At 42.7% G+C, this 15,104-nt stretch overlaps 1 protein-coding gene across 1 annotated transcript in view; it reads left to right on the top strand.

Moving 5' to 3' along the window:
• The window catches only part of LOC126412523 (amyloid protein-binding protein 2), a 125,128-nt gene that overhangs the window by 44,633 nt on the left and 65,391 nt on the right, over positions 1-15,104 (top strand). The window contains exon 7 of the mRNA XM_050082164.1: positions 8,819-9,082. Coding sequence (XP_049938121.1) covers positions 8,819-9,082 — 264 coding nt within the window. The remainder of the gene's footprint in view (positions 1-8,818; positions 9,083-15,104) is intronic.

Here is a 15,104-nt window from a genome sequence, read left to right as displayed (position 1 = left end):
CAAGATTTTCTTAATATTTCCTTATTAATTACATCTTTAAATTCTAGACCACACAAAAATTAAACCTTTAAAAATTTGCATTAACATATGTGGTTACAAGTGTAATATATTATAAAAATTGTAATAAAAGAGGATATGAAACCAAATTTATACATGACATATCTTTATGGCTGAGAAATAAACGTACATTACAAGAGATGCTGAAGTGAACCCCCCACCCTCAATGGTGTAAAGTTCAACGCAGCACTGTGTGTTCATGAACTTTGCTGCTAGAGTATTGGGTAATGCCAACAATCACGTCTTTAGCTCATCCACACTTTCTTCCATTAATTGCAGGTGCTGTTCTGTTCATATTTAACAATGTTCCCTTTGTTTTCAGCTTTGTCACCAAGTCTTGAATGCAGCGTTTGTGTGTTTTACATTGAGCACCACAATGTTCTAAAAACAATCACGGACACATCTTAAAAGAATAATTTATCCAATACTGTTTCATGGGAAACATGGGCTGTCCCACAGAATATCGATACATCATCAGAATCAGACAGCAGTGGAAGAAGCAAGTTGCATGGTAGGCGACTGCCTCTTGTCATGCTCTGAAATGAAGAATGTCTTATCCACTATCCTCCCCAACATTCCCATAATGGTACTCCGCATCCTACTGAACCTACCCAGTATCCTTGTCCATCCCTACTCCACCCCTGTTCCCAATTCTCATGGTTCATATCCCTGTAATAAACATAGACACAAGACCTGTCCCATACATCCTCCCATCACCAACTTCTCCGGTCCAGTCACAAGCATCACCTATCCTGTCAAAAGGCAAGGCTACCTGTGAAAGCAGTCATGTGATCTACAAGCTACCATTGTGTTGCTTTCCATGTGGGCATGACAATCAACAAGCTGTCTGTACGCAAGAATGACCACTGACATATTGTGGCCAAGAAACAGCTGGACCTCTCGGTTGCTGATTGTGCAATCCAACACAAGGTTCTTCATTTCAGTAACTTCTTGACAGCCTTTGCCATCTTGATCCTTCCTACCAATGCCAGCTTTTCTGAATCGTGACCTCAACCTTTGTTATCATTGTCCTTCATCCACCTACCCCTTTCTCAGTTCCCACTCCAGGACTACACAGCCTTCTATTCTACCAGTCCACCAGTGCACCCACAATCATTTAACTTGTCTCCTTTTCCACTGCCTGCACCATTCCCTGCTCTACATCTAAACTCACGACTGCACACTGCTGCCATACCCTCTCCCCACTTTGTCCCAGTTGGTCTCTGCAGGTGGCACTTTACTGTCACGCACTCTTACCCTGCTATACCTCCATCCCCAACCTATCCACTTCCTTACCACCACCACCACCACCACCACCACCACCACCACCACCACCCAGATTGCTTCTTCCATCATGTGCAGTTGCTCGCAGTCTCGGCAGCCAGAGACAATGGTCATGTTTGTCTGAGAATTGTGTGTGTGTGTGTGTGTGTGTGTGTGTGTGTGTGTGTGTGTGTGTGTGGGGGGGGGGGGGGTCTTCTTCAGAAGAAGGCCTCTTAGCCAAAAGCTTACTTGTCTAGCAGTCTTTTTGTTGGGTCTGTCTACAGCTGAACCTCTCCACTACGTGGTAAGTAGCAATCTATCCTTTTCATAATATTGTTGATATTCTATCCTGAATTTTCTGATATTAAGATTTTTTAACACCTTTCCCAGGGACTCGTAGGAGACAACTTGATCTACTGGAATGAGGATCTCTAGCAAGACAATTCCCAGAATATCCTCATTTCATGTTTTTGCTCTCAGAGAAATTTCAGTTTTCACTGCTTGGCAGTATACTAGCTGCTACCAGTTTCAACTGAAAACCGCCTAAAAATTAATCATATGATTTTGCAACACCTTGAACAGCTCTATTTTTGTATACTTGGTGCTTGTAACATTTTATCTTTGATTGTAAATTTTATCTGTGGTATATGTAAATCGAACTCCCCAGTATAGTTTAGTCACACAGTTTTGGCAAGTTAAGCAACAAATAGATGCACTTTAACAATCAACTGTCCTAGACAGTGGCTGGTAATGGATGCCCAAATGCTTGTTCTTCATACATATCAGTTTGTCAGTTTTTTTAATGTGTCTGGTATATCACGAAGTTGAACATACCTTCAGAGTATTCCTCATTACTGGTAGAAAGTAGTGCCTTTGTTGACGTGTGTTAGTCTGTGGCCACTTTTTGAGTTTACTCAGCTTTTTAAGGTGGGCAGGTCTTTTCTATTAATGTGTTAACAACTTCTTTTCTCTGTGTTTTGATTGGGGGGAGACGGGATGTGATTGCTTTGGTCATTAGTATAATCAGACCTGTTAGTGAATCCTAAATAAAACTCTTGTGATGCATGATTGCAAAAGTTCACTCTACACATTTAATGATAATTTTGAACCAATTACGTATGTGAATGACACAGAAAAGTTATGAAAAATGCTGGGAATGTCATTTGCCTGGTTTCTTTGTTCTTCATTACTTATTGGCCTGAAAATTTTTATTTCTGACATAAGATTTACTGCATTGTATATCCATGACAAGTTAAAATTCTTAGTCCAGCTGGCAGTAGGTCCTGGGCATCATCCTTTCACGTCATCATGTTGAGGTACTCAAGTGCACTGTCCATGCCAAGATAAGCACTTCAGACTGCAAGATGGTCTGTGTAACTTTGGTAATCATTTATTCTCCCTTTTGTGTGAAACAATAAGACAACATTTTACTGTATTATACTGTACAGTTACCTGTTGAATTGGGGGGTGGGGTGGGGGGTGGGGTGGGGGTGGGGGGGGGTGGATGGTCTATCAAAATCAAATGTGCATCGTCAGTACAGTTTGGTACAGCATTTGTATATGCTTTTCACTGTGACGCTGTAACTCTGTCATTGAAAGCTTAGACAATTTATGAATGGTCGCCTTAGGGCAAGAAAGGTCATCAGTATGAAAAGTTTCACATTGAATTGGGGCTCAACATTAGACATTGTTCGAAGATTCAGCAACTATAGTGACACTCACAACATTGAAGATCTACCTCACCGTGGACTCCTACAATCAACAACACTAGCCCCCGGAGAATGCACAGTGCTCTTTTCGAAGCAGCTGGGTAGGCCATACTAGCAGGGAAACTGCTAGACAGTCTTAATTTTTCACATGATTAATTTCACTTCTAGGCGTTCATTATGAACAACATAACAACCTCTTTCTCCCTACCAACACTGTACCGTGTGAAGAAGGTGGGCAAGGAAACACTTGGAATGGAACCTGTATCAGTGGCAACAGGTTCTCTTCACAGATGAGTGAATATGTGGCTGATAGTTGCTGTAGAGAAGTGTAAAGTCAATTAGATCCAATGCACAATTCAGGCATGTAGCCTCACTGGTTCAGCAGGGTGATGAGTTAAAAGTCATGCTTTTGGATTTGAACCTCTGCAGATGTTTGCAGATGTTGGACGCCTCATTGTTATCTAGGTTAATTTGAGGGTTGTGCACTAATTGGGAAACAATTCCTGCAACTTACTTTCTGTCATGTTTTGGGATGGTAACATCTGCAGATGTTGGACACCTCATCATTATTGAGGGTAATTTGAGGGTGTGCTGTAATTGGGAGACAGATCCTGCAACTTATTTTCTATCTCTGCAGCCAACATTTCGACAGTCTATTTGCCACTCAGAATAGTGAGTATACTGCACTCACTTGTGAACTCCTTGTTCCAGGAGGAAGAAATCAACCAAATGAAATGGCCTGCAGTACCTGTCGACATGAGTCCTATCGAGTGTGCATAGGACTAGTTGAAACTTGCAGTGTATTGCTACAGGAATCCTTCTGAAACACTGGGTCACCTCAGGGGGAGGGGGGTGGGAGGGGTGCCTGCTGGTGAAGAGTGGAATAAGCTCGAGTAGCAATGTCTTGACAATCTTCTGAAGATGATGCTGAAGAGGATCCAAGCATGTTACAAAGCATTGGGCCACACACAGTACTGTATGTCATCCAGGAGCATACATTGATTTTATAGATGTGCAAAAAGGTGCACTTTCGAAGGAATAGCCCTTATTTTGGTTATGTTTCATTTTTATTTTGCAATAAAGTTACTTTTTTAATATGATGGTGCTTATTGTTTCATTCCCTGCTTCTCACATATTTTCAGATATGTGGGTGGAGCAGAAAACTTTTTTTAGCTGTTTATCCTAGCAATAAAGTTTTATATGAAACTCGAGTGCACTCCACAAAAAATGTCACCCATGCCTAAATGAAGTGCTTCTTTGTATTGTCCTTTTGTCCCCTTCAGTAGCATGGTTACTTGGTAATATGCTGCCGCATTCTCTTTAAATCAGCAGCAAGTGAGGTGATACAGTGGTTAGCTTGCTGGCTCAAACACTTGGGAGGACTGGCATTAAAACATACAGTGCTCTCTTTTCCATGGATTGCATGAATCATTTCAGGCAAATGGTGTGATAGTGTTTTTGAAAAGGCAGTCTATGGCACATCCTTCCTTTTTCAATTCAAGTTTGTGTTCCTTGTCTGGAAGACTTTTTTATTGTTGATGATGTGTTAAATCCTGAGAACTTTCTCCTTGTGGGTCAGCATGCTTTGACTATGTAAACCAGGATATTACAGGACCATTTTTGTGAGATTGTAGACTGTCTCTTCCAAAAGTTGCCTCCAGTGGCTGCTTCTGCCTGTTGACGCATTCCACGTGCCTCATGGCTCCGATGGGATTTACAGAATTTGATTGATGAATGAATGACTCTCAGTGGTTAAAACTTTTATATGCTCTGCCACTTGAGAGAAGTTACTCTTCTGTATGGATAGTCGGTAAAAATGTCAGGAGACTCCATATTACAGGTTGCCTTTGAATGTATCACAGATAATGCTAGTAGCTGTGGGTCACATGTGACCCAAAAATGTTTGATGTGGACAGCGGTACATGTGATCAGTCTTCATTTAACCCACAGAGCATCACTTGTTAACTGTTTCTTTATCCAGCCTACATCTACGTCTGTACTCCACAAGCTGCTTTATGGTCTGTGGCAGAGGATACTTTTCATAGCACTGTTTCATTCGTGGTTGGCGCGTGAGGAGGATTGTCACTAAAACTCCATATGGCATCTAATTTCTCTGATTTTTCCTGATTGGCTCTTGATGGAACATATGCTCTCAAATTTTCAGCAATAAAGCTCTCCATGATGCCCAATGCTTCTCTTGTAGAATCCACCACAGTAGTTTATTGAGCATATGCTTAAAGCTCTCATGCGAGTAAACAACCCTGTATTGAAACACACTGCTCTTTATTGGGTATTCTCTATTTCTTCTATTAAAACTACATAGTAAGAATCCCAGGCAGATGAACAATATTCAAGCATCAGTTGAATGAGATGTTTTGTAAGCTACTTCTTTGATGAATGAATTACATTTTACTCTGTAAAACTCAGTCTGGTGTCTGCTTTTCCTACTTTTTGTTTTATGTGGTCATTCCAGTTTAGCTTTATGGATGGTTACACCTAGATATTTTAATATTATTACTGTTTTATGGATGATTACTCCTAAATACACTCCTGGAAATTGAAATAAGAACACCGTGAATTCATTGTCCCAGGAAGGGGAAACTTTATTGACACATTCCTGGGGTCAGATACATCACATGATCACACTGACAGAACCACAGGCACATAGACACAGGCAACAGTGCATGCACAATGTCGGCACTAGTACTGTGTATATCCACCTTTCGCAGCAATGCAGGCTGCTATTCTCCCATGGAGACGATCGTAGAGATGCTGGATGTAGTCCTGTGGAACGGCTTGCCATGCCATTTCCACCTGGCGCCTCAGTTGGACCAGCGTTCGTGCTGGACGTGCAGACCGCGTGAGACGACGCTTCATCCAGTCCCAAACATGCTCAATGGGGGACAGATCCGGAGATCTTGCTGGCCAGGGTAGTTGACTTACACCTTCTAGAGCACGTTGGGTGGCACGGGATGCATGCGGACGTGCATTGTCCTGTTGGAACAGCAAGTTCCCTTGCTGGTCTAGGAATGGTAGAACGATGGGTTCGATGATGGTTTGGATGTACCGTGCACTATTCAGTGTCCCCTCGACGATCACCAGTGGTGTACGGCCAGTGTAGGAGATCGCTCCCCACACCATGATGCCGGGTGTTGGCCCTGTGTGCCTCGGTCGTATGCAGTCCTGATTGTGGCGCTCACCTGCACGGCGCCAAACACGCATATGACCATCATTGGCACCAAGGCAGAAGCGACTCTCATCGCTGAAGACGACACGTCTCCATTCGTCCCTCCATTCACGCCTGTCGCGACACCACTGGAGGCGGGCTGCACGATGTTGGGGCGTGAGCGGAAGACGGCTTAACGGTGTGCGGGACCGTAGCCCAGCTTCATGGAGACGGTTGCGAATGGTCCTCGCCGATACCCCAGGAGCAACAGTGTCCCTAATTTGCTGGGAAGTGGCGGTGCGGTCCCCTATGGCACTGCGTAGGATCCTACGGTCTTGGCGTGCATCCGTGCGTCGCTGCGGTCCGGTCCCAGGTCGACGGGCACGTGCACTTTCCGCCGACCACTGGCGACAACATCGATGTACTGTGGAGATCTCATGCCCCACGTGTTGAGCAATTCGGCGGTACGTCCACCAGGCCTCCCGCATGCCCACTATACGCCCTCGCTCAAAGTCCGTCAACTGCACATACGGTTCACGTCCACGCTGTCGCGGCATGCTACCAGTGTTAAGACTGCGATGGAGCTCCGTATGCCACGGCAAACTGGCTGACACTGACGGCGGCGGTGCACAAATGCTGCGCAGCTAGCGCCATTCGACGGCCAACACCGCGGTTCCTGGTGTGTCCGCTGTGCCGTGCGTGTGATCATTGCTTGTACAGCCCTCTCGCAGTGTCCGGAGCAAGTATGGTGGGTCTGACACACCGGTGTCAATGTGTTCTTTTTTCCATTTCCAGGAGTGTATTTTACAGTAGTTACTATTTTCAGCGATTTCACATATGTAGTGTAAACAAACAATAATGTATATCTTCACCATGTATTCATAATATATTATATTTATTCACCTTCAAGATGAACTACCGGTTTCTGTCCGAATTGTTGATTCTCTCCAGGTCTTCCTGCTTTTTGGTGCAGTCTTCTGACTTTACAACCTTTCTTTAAAAATGGTATTTTCCGCGAGTAACTTCACAGGGCTCCAGCATTATCCAACAAATCACAAATATAAATTGTAAATAGTAACAGCCCAGTGATGCTTGCTTGGGGTAATGCTGCAATTATCTTTATGTTTATCAGTTTTGTTCCATTAAAAATCATCTGTTGAGTTCTGTATGCAAGGAAGTCATGTATCCAGTCACAAATCTGATCTGATACTCGGTAAGCTCGTATTTGGTTCACGAGATGTCATAATGCTGAGCATAAAATGTGTTACATAATTCTGTTACAGATGAAATCAGTGATATAGGCCTTTAATTTAATATGTCTCCCTCATGATCCCTCTTGAAAATGGGAATGACCTGCACTTTTTTCTAATTGTTAGGTACCCTTCTTAAATCATCTGAAAATGTTAGCCTGTCTTCACTCTTCTTTAAAGTTTATAAATGCATGTAGCTAAAGTTCTGTATCGTCCTCATAAGCAACCTAATATTAATGGCTATCTGCTTTCAACGTGAGCCAAAGCCTTAATTCCCTGACGTAAGGAGTGACAGAACATTGAAGTAAAAGTAAGTCTGCAAGCTTTCGTGGTCTTCATCACAGAAGGTAAAATCTTCTAGGTTGTTAGGACACGTTATATCTCTTCTATACGATTGACATTCCAACCCTTCTGCTGGGATCTTCTTCAGGTCTTGTGGTGTCCACAGTATGATGCACATTAACTGGAAATTAACCGAAATTAGTTGTACAGAAAAGAGATCCCAGCCATTGAAACTATCAAGTTCAGTCCTGCGATGCTTGTGGAGGACTGACTATGCATAAACTGTAGGTAAGTTACCACTTATAAGCATCCTGGACAAGAAATGTAGTCTTCTTGAGACCTCTTGCCAGTGCTGTGTAACACCATCTGTAGCCTTGATAACAGCCTGTATTTGCAAAGGAAGAGAGTTCGAAAGTTTCTTCAGGTATGTCATATGCAGATAGGGCCACTCATTGATAATTATGTGAAATGGAGCTACCAGATTGGGGAGATATTGCTACCTTTCATCCACTGTTCCAGATAGTGTGACATTTTATATGGGACAGAGATCATGTGATTTAATGGATCAGTCAAGATCTGACAGTATGACTTGCTGTTCATCAGACTGAGAACATATGTGTGTAGTCATGTGACCAAGGTTGTTGTCATCTTGGAAAACAAGTGTGTCCACAACACACCCATCATTAAGATCTAGAAGATCTAGGACAACACTTGGTCACCATCAGTGCTGAAATTAAACATTCACCCCAAGTCATGGTATGAAAAACACCCCAAAACATTGCAGAACTGTGTCTGGCCTGAACTACACCTTCCACATAGTGCAGGTTAAACCCCTCATTGAGCCATCAGTGCACTTACCACCTTGCATCATTTGAAAAGAGGCAAAATTGTAACTCATCAGACCACACTAAATACCACACACTTGCCAGTTTTCCTTTAGAGTGTTTTTTGACATTATGTAAATGTGTAAATGTTTTTCATAGTACTTGCAAATATGTGATTCTGTATATAATCTATAACAAATTTAAAATATGTTAGAACGAATGAAGTTTAGTGATTCGGAAATACATGTAACTTTACTCTCATTCCAGGCATATCGGTGGAGCATAGACGCATTACATCAGGCAGCATGTGGTGTTCCCGTTCACGTAATAGTTGATGTGCTGCGGCAGGTTGCGAAATCTTGTGTTGTGAAACGAGAATTTAAGAAAGCAGGACTTCTCTCTCGTCAGTCAGTTTATCTTGCTAGGGAAGTGTTTGGTGTCAAACATCCCAAATACTCAGATGCTTTAAGTGATTACGCATTTTTTCTTCTGAACTTCGATCTGGTTCGACCAAGCGTTGATGTATTTACGGTAAGTTGTTAAACACTTAAATGTATTGTGTTGTCAAATATTTAAAGCGTAACTGTGCAGAGAGGGGGGGCGTGTCAGAATTAGTGATACTAGACTGACGCCATTTACATCTTTTTAGCGAACTTTATAGCAAATATCAATCTCTGTTTGTTAGTGATAAGGAATGATGTATAATTGTAGAGTGGGAAGTACGCTTAAAAACAACTAAAACACTCCTTTTGTAGAATGTATATTTTCAGTGGATTATTAGTTCATCAGCTAAACTTTCATGTTTTCTTTTCCTTGGAAGAAGACACGTTGGTTAATACAGGCTTGGTTAGAGCTAGAGGCTGACGTCTGTTTCCCGATAATGCTGTGCAGTGTGATTTTTGATATTGTCGTAATTTCATTGTTTCTGAAATACGTTTTTTGTCCCGATTTCAGGTCTGTTATTATTTATTTACTATTGTGTGTAGCTTTTTTCACAGGTCAAGTAAATTCATTTTTCATTTAAACCTAAGTTCCACAGTGAGAAATTTTATTAAAAGTAAGGGAAATTTTAGTTCGGTAAAATGGAGTAGTTGGCCACACTTGTCACACCCATATGGCTGTTAGGTGAGAAACTTGATTTCATTATTGAGATGCTATAGCATTGTGAGGTTACGTTTGTGCTGTTAAATGTAGTTTTGCAGTTTCTTAGAAATGAATTCCTGCAAGTGTTTGAAATAACTCAAACGTATTCTGTTACTTTGTGGTAGCTACATAATTGCTAAGCAAAGATAGGACATTAATAGTTTTGTAAAAAAATGTCTACTGCACATATTTTGGTGTAAGTGCTGATGATCGACCTCACAAGATGTACCGTATGTGTTTCGAGGGACAGACTGAAAAAATGGGAAGAGGAAATCAATGTCTTTTGCATTTCCTACTGATTGGAAGGGGCTGCAAAATTATGTATATGATTGCGATTTTTGTGTGGTTAATGTTGAAGATCACAACACAAAAAATAAGAAGTGTATAAAATATCCTAACATTTCTTTGGTATTACGACCAGTTACACATAGTGAATCTCTTCCTGTTCCAATTCCACCTACAATTCTCGAAGGTTTGCACAGGACAGCGGCTCAGAAAATTAATGTAGTGTTTAAAAGCTGGAAGAAGATTCTGCACAAGTGTTACTTATACAAAACAAACTAAATGATTAATTCAAGAGTTGAATTGACAAGACACCACCATGTTGTTTGGGTCAAGACTGAAAGCAAAAACTCATCTACTACACAGAGTATCATTGTCTTGGTAAAGGAACAGAGAAAAGGAATAAATAAAATTCTTTAAAGACTAAGACCACATGGTTTTTTGTGATATTTAGTGTTTATTGAATTTCTTTAACATCACTTATGATTCGAGTCCATAGAGGTTGTTTACAGACTCGTTAAAACATAGCTTGAAAGGTGTACTTTTATATAATTGAAATTTGTTTGGCTAAATACTTACTGTACATTCAGTATGCCATGAGGATATGTATGAAAATGATCAAAGCTGTATTGAAATGCATAAACTATTCTTGGACAATATGTGCAGATTTGAAAATGCAGTAGAAACCCTATATACTGTGGATTCGGGTATAACATGGTATAAGGTATGCCCCCCAAAATAAAATCTCCATCTACATGTGTACTCTGCAAACCATCGTGAGGTGCGTGGTAGAGGTTATGTTCCACTGTACCAGTTATTACGATTTCTTCATGTTCCACACGCCGCCGTTGGACAAGCAGCTGAGCAGCAAGTCGTATACTCCTAGCTCACTCATTTGTTACATAGTTTAATTCTTAATTTCTTTGCGTGTTTTTGGTACTTGCATTGTTTAATTCATAAATTTCGGGCGTGTTATAGTATTTGAGAGTTGTAGCATCGCGTTTTAGTACCTGAATAGTGTAAATTCGCGTAGTCGTTTGTCTCCTGTTTTTGTTTTGAATGGCCAGTGTCCGTTGGTCACAGTCAGTATGCTCCCTGCCGCCGTTGGATAGCAGCTGCAGCAGCAAGTCGTATACTCCTAGCTCACTCATTTGTTACATAGTTTAATTCTTAATTTCTTTGCGTGTTTTTGGTACTTGCATTGTTTAATTCATAAATTTCGGGCGTATTATAGTATTTGAGAGTTGTAGCATCGCGTTTTAGTACCTGAATAGTGTAAATTCGCGTAGTCATTTGTCTTCTGTTTTTGTTTTGAACGGCCAGTGTCGGTTGGTCACAGTCAGTGTGCTCCCTGCCGCCGTTGGATAAGCAGCTGCAGCAGCAATTCGTATACTCCTAGCTCACTCATTTGTTACATAGTTTAATTCTTAATTTCTTTGCGTGTTTTTGGTACTTGCATTGTTTAATTCATAAATTTCGGGCGTATTATAGTATTTGAGAGTGTAGCATCGCGTTTTAGTACCTGAATAGTGTAAATTCGCGTAGTCTCCTTCCGCCGCCGAGCAGTGTCAGCAGTGCGCAAGTAGCAGCATTACTACATTTACTAGGCAATCTTGTATTTTAATAACCATTTAAATTTTGTTGATTTGTTTGCGCTCTCTGTAGATTAGTTCAGACGTTCTTTGCAAAACAGTTTTTAGCATGGATAGGGACTGCAACTGCTGTGTTCGGATGCAGGCTGAGTTGGCATCCCTTCGCTCCCAGCTTCAGGCAGTGTTGGCTTCGGTCACACAGCTTGAGGCTGTTGCCAATGGGCATCACTGTGGGGGTCCGGATGGGGGTTTGTCGGGGACGGCCAGCTCGTCCCATGCATCCCCTGATCGGACTACGACTGTGGTTGCCCGGGATACTGCCCACATTGAGGCTGATCCCTCACCTGTGGTAGAGTGGGAGGTCGTCTCAAGGTGTGGCAGGGGGCGAAAGACATTCCGGAGGGCTGGACGGAAAGCCTCTCCAGTTTGTCTGACGAACCGGTTTCAGGCTCTGTCTCAGGCTGATACTGATCTTCGGTCTGACATGGCTGCTTGTCCTGCTCCACAGGTTGCCCCTCAGTCTGCAAGATCCGGGCAGTCGCAGAGGGTGGGCTTACTGGTAGTTGGGAGCTCCAACGTCAGGCGCGTAATGGGGCCCCTTAGGGAAATGGCAGCAAGAGAGGGGAAGAAAACCAATGTGCACTCCGTGTGCATACCGGGGGCAGTCATTCCAGATGTGGAAAGGGTCCTTCTGGATGCCATGAAGGGTACAGGGTGCACCCATTTGCAGGTGGTCGCTCATGTCGGCACCAATGATGTGTGTCGCTACGGATCGGAGGAAATCCTCTCTGGCTTCCGGCGGCTATCTGATTTGGTGAATACTGCCAGTCTCGCTAGCAGGATGAAAGCAGAGCTCACCATCTGCAGCATCGTCGACAGGACTGACTGCGGACCTTTGGTACAGAGCCGAGTGGAGGGTCTGAATCAGAGGCTGAGACGGTTCTGCGACCGTGTGGGCTGCAGATTCCTCGACTTGCGCCATAGGGTGGTGGGGTTTCGGGTTCCGCTGGATAGGTCAGGAGTCCACTACACGCAACAAGCGGCTACACGGGTAGCAGGGGTTGTGTGGTGTGGGCTGGGTGGTTTTTTAGGTTAGATGGCCTTGGGCAAGTACAGAAAGGGCAACAGCCTCAACGGGTGCGGGGCAAAGTCAGGACATGCGGGGACCAAGCAGCAATCAGTATTGTAATTGTCAACTGTTGAAGCTGCGTTGGTAAAGTACCAGAACTTCAAGCGCTGATAGAAAGCACCGAAGCTGAAATCGTTATAGGTACAGAAAGCTGGCTTAAGCCAGAGATAAATTCTGCCGAAAATTTTACAAAGGTACAGACGGTGTTTAGAAAGGATAGATTGCATGCAACCAGTGGTGGAGTGTTCGTCGCTGTTAGCAGTAGTTTATCCTGTAGTGAAGTAGAAGTGGATAGTTCCTGTGAATTATTATGGGTGGAGGTTACACTCAACAACCGAACTAGGTTAATAATTGGCTCCTTTTACCGACCTCCCGACTCAGCAGCATTAGTGGCAGAACAACTGAGAGAAAATTTGGAATACATTTCACATAAGTTTTCTCAGCATGTTATAGTCTTAGGTGGAGATTTCAATTTACCAGATATAGACTGGGACACTCAGATGTTTAGGACGGGTGGTAGGGACAGAGCATCGAGTGACATTATACTGAGTGCACTATCCGAAAATTACCTCGAGCAATTAAACAGAGAACCGACTCGTGGAGATAACATCTTGGACCTACTGATAACAAACAGACCCGAACTTTTCGACTCTGTATGTACAGAACAGGGAATCAGTGATCATAAGGCCGTTGCAGCATCCCTGAATATGGAAGTTAATAGGAGTATAAAAAAAGGGAGGAAGGTTTATCTGTTTAGCAAGAGTAATAGAAGGCAGATTTCAGACTACCTAACAGATCAAAACGAAAATTTCTGTTCCGACACTGACAATGTTGAGTGTTTATGGAAAAAGTTCAAGGCAGTCGTAAAATGCGTTTTAGACAGGTACGTGCCGAGTAAAACTGTGAGGGACGGGAAAAACCCACCGTGGTACAACAACAAAGTTAGGAAACTACTGCGAAAGCAAAGAGAGCTCCACTCCAAGTTTAAACGCAGCCAAAACCTCTCAGACAAACAGAAGCTAAACGATGTCAAAGTTAGCGTAAGGAGGGCTATGCGTGAAGTGTTCAGTGAATTCGAAAGTAAAATTCTATGTACCGACTTGACAGAAAATCCTAGGAAGTTCTGGTCTTACGTTAAATCAGTAAGTGGCTCGAAACAGCATATCCAGACACTACGGGATGATGATGGCATTGAAACAGAGGATGACACGCGTAAAGCTGAAATACTAAACACCTTTTTCCAAAGCTGTTTCACAGAGGAAGACCGCACTGCAGTTCCTTCTCTAAATCCTCGCACAAACGAAAAAGTGGCTGACATCGAAATAAGTGTCCAAGGAATAGAAAAGCAACTGGAATCACTCAATAGAGGAAAGTCCACTGGACCTGACGGGATACCAATTCGATTCTACACAGAGTACGCGAAAGAACTTGCCCCCCTTCTAACAGCCGTGTACCGCAAGTCTCTAGAGGAACGGAGGGTTCCAAATGATTGGAAAAGAGCACAGTTAGTCCCAGTCTTCAAGAAGGGTCGTCGAGCAGATGCGCAAAACTATAGACCTATATCTCTGACGTCGATCTGTTGTAGAATTTTAGAACATGTTTTTTCCTCGAGTATCATGTCGTTTTTGGAAACCCAGAATCTACTATGTAGGAATCAACATGGATTCCGGAAACAGCGATCGTGTGAGAGCCAACTCGCTTTATTTGTTCATGAGACCCAGAAAATATTAGATACACGCTCCCAGGTAGATGCTATTTTCCTTGACTTCCGGAAGGCGTTCGATACAGTTCCGCACTGTCGCCTGATAAACAAAGTAAGAGCCTACGGAATATCAGACCAGCTGTGTGGCTGGATTGAAGAGTTTTTAGCAAACAGAACACAGCATGTTGTTATCAATGGAGAGACGTCTACAGACGTTAAAGTAACCTCTGGCGTGCCACAGGGGAGTGTTATGGGACCATTGCTTTTCACAATATATATAAATGACCTAGTAGATAGTGTCAGAAGTTCCATGCGGCTTTTCGCGGATGATGCTGTAGTATACAGAGAAGTTGCAGCATTAGAAAATTGTAGCGAAATGCAGGAAGATCTGCAGCGGATAGGCACTTGGTGCAGGGAGTGGCAACTGACCCTTAACATAGACAAATGTAATGTATTGCGAGTACATAGAAAGAAGGATCCTTTATTGTATGATTACATGATAGCGGAACAAACGCTGGTAGCAGTTACTTCTGTAAAATATCTGGGAGTATGCGTGTGGAACGATTTGAAGTGGAATGATCATATAAAATTAATTGTTGGTAAGGCGGGTACCAGGTTGAGATTCATTGGGATAGTGCTTAGAAAATGTAGTCCATCAACAAAGGAGGTGGCTTACAAAACACTCGTTCGACCTATACTTGAGTA

This window comes from Schistocerca serialis, chromosome 1 (genome assembly GCF_023864345.2).
Source record: "Schistocerca serialis cubense isolate TAMUIC-IGC-003099 chromosome 1, iqSchSeri2.2, whole genome shotgun sequence".
In the NCBI taxonomy this organism is placed as follows: Eukaryota; Metazoa; Arthropoda; class Insecta; order Orthoptera; family Acrididae; genus Schistocerca; species Schistocerca serialis.
Note: the sequence above shows the minus strand (reverse complement) of the source record. Positions and strands in the feature narration are given on the sequence as shown.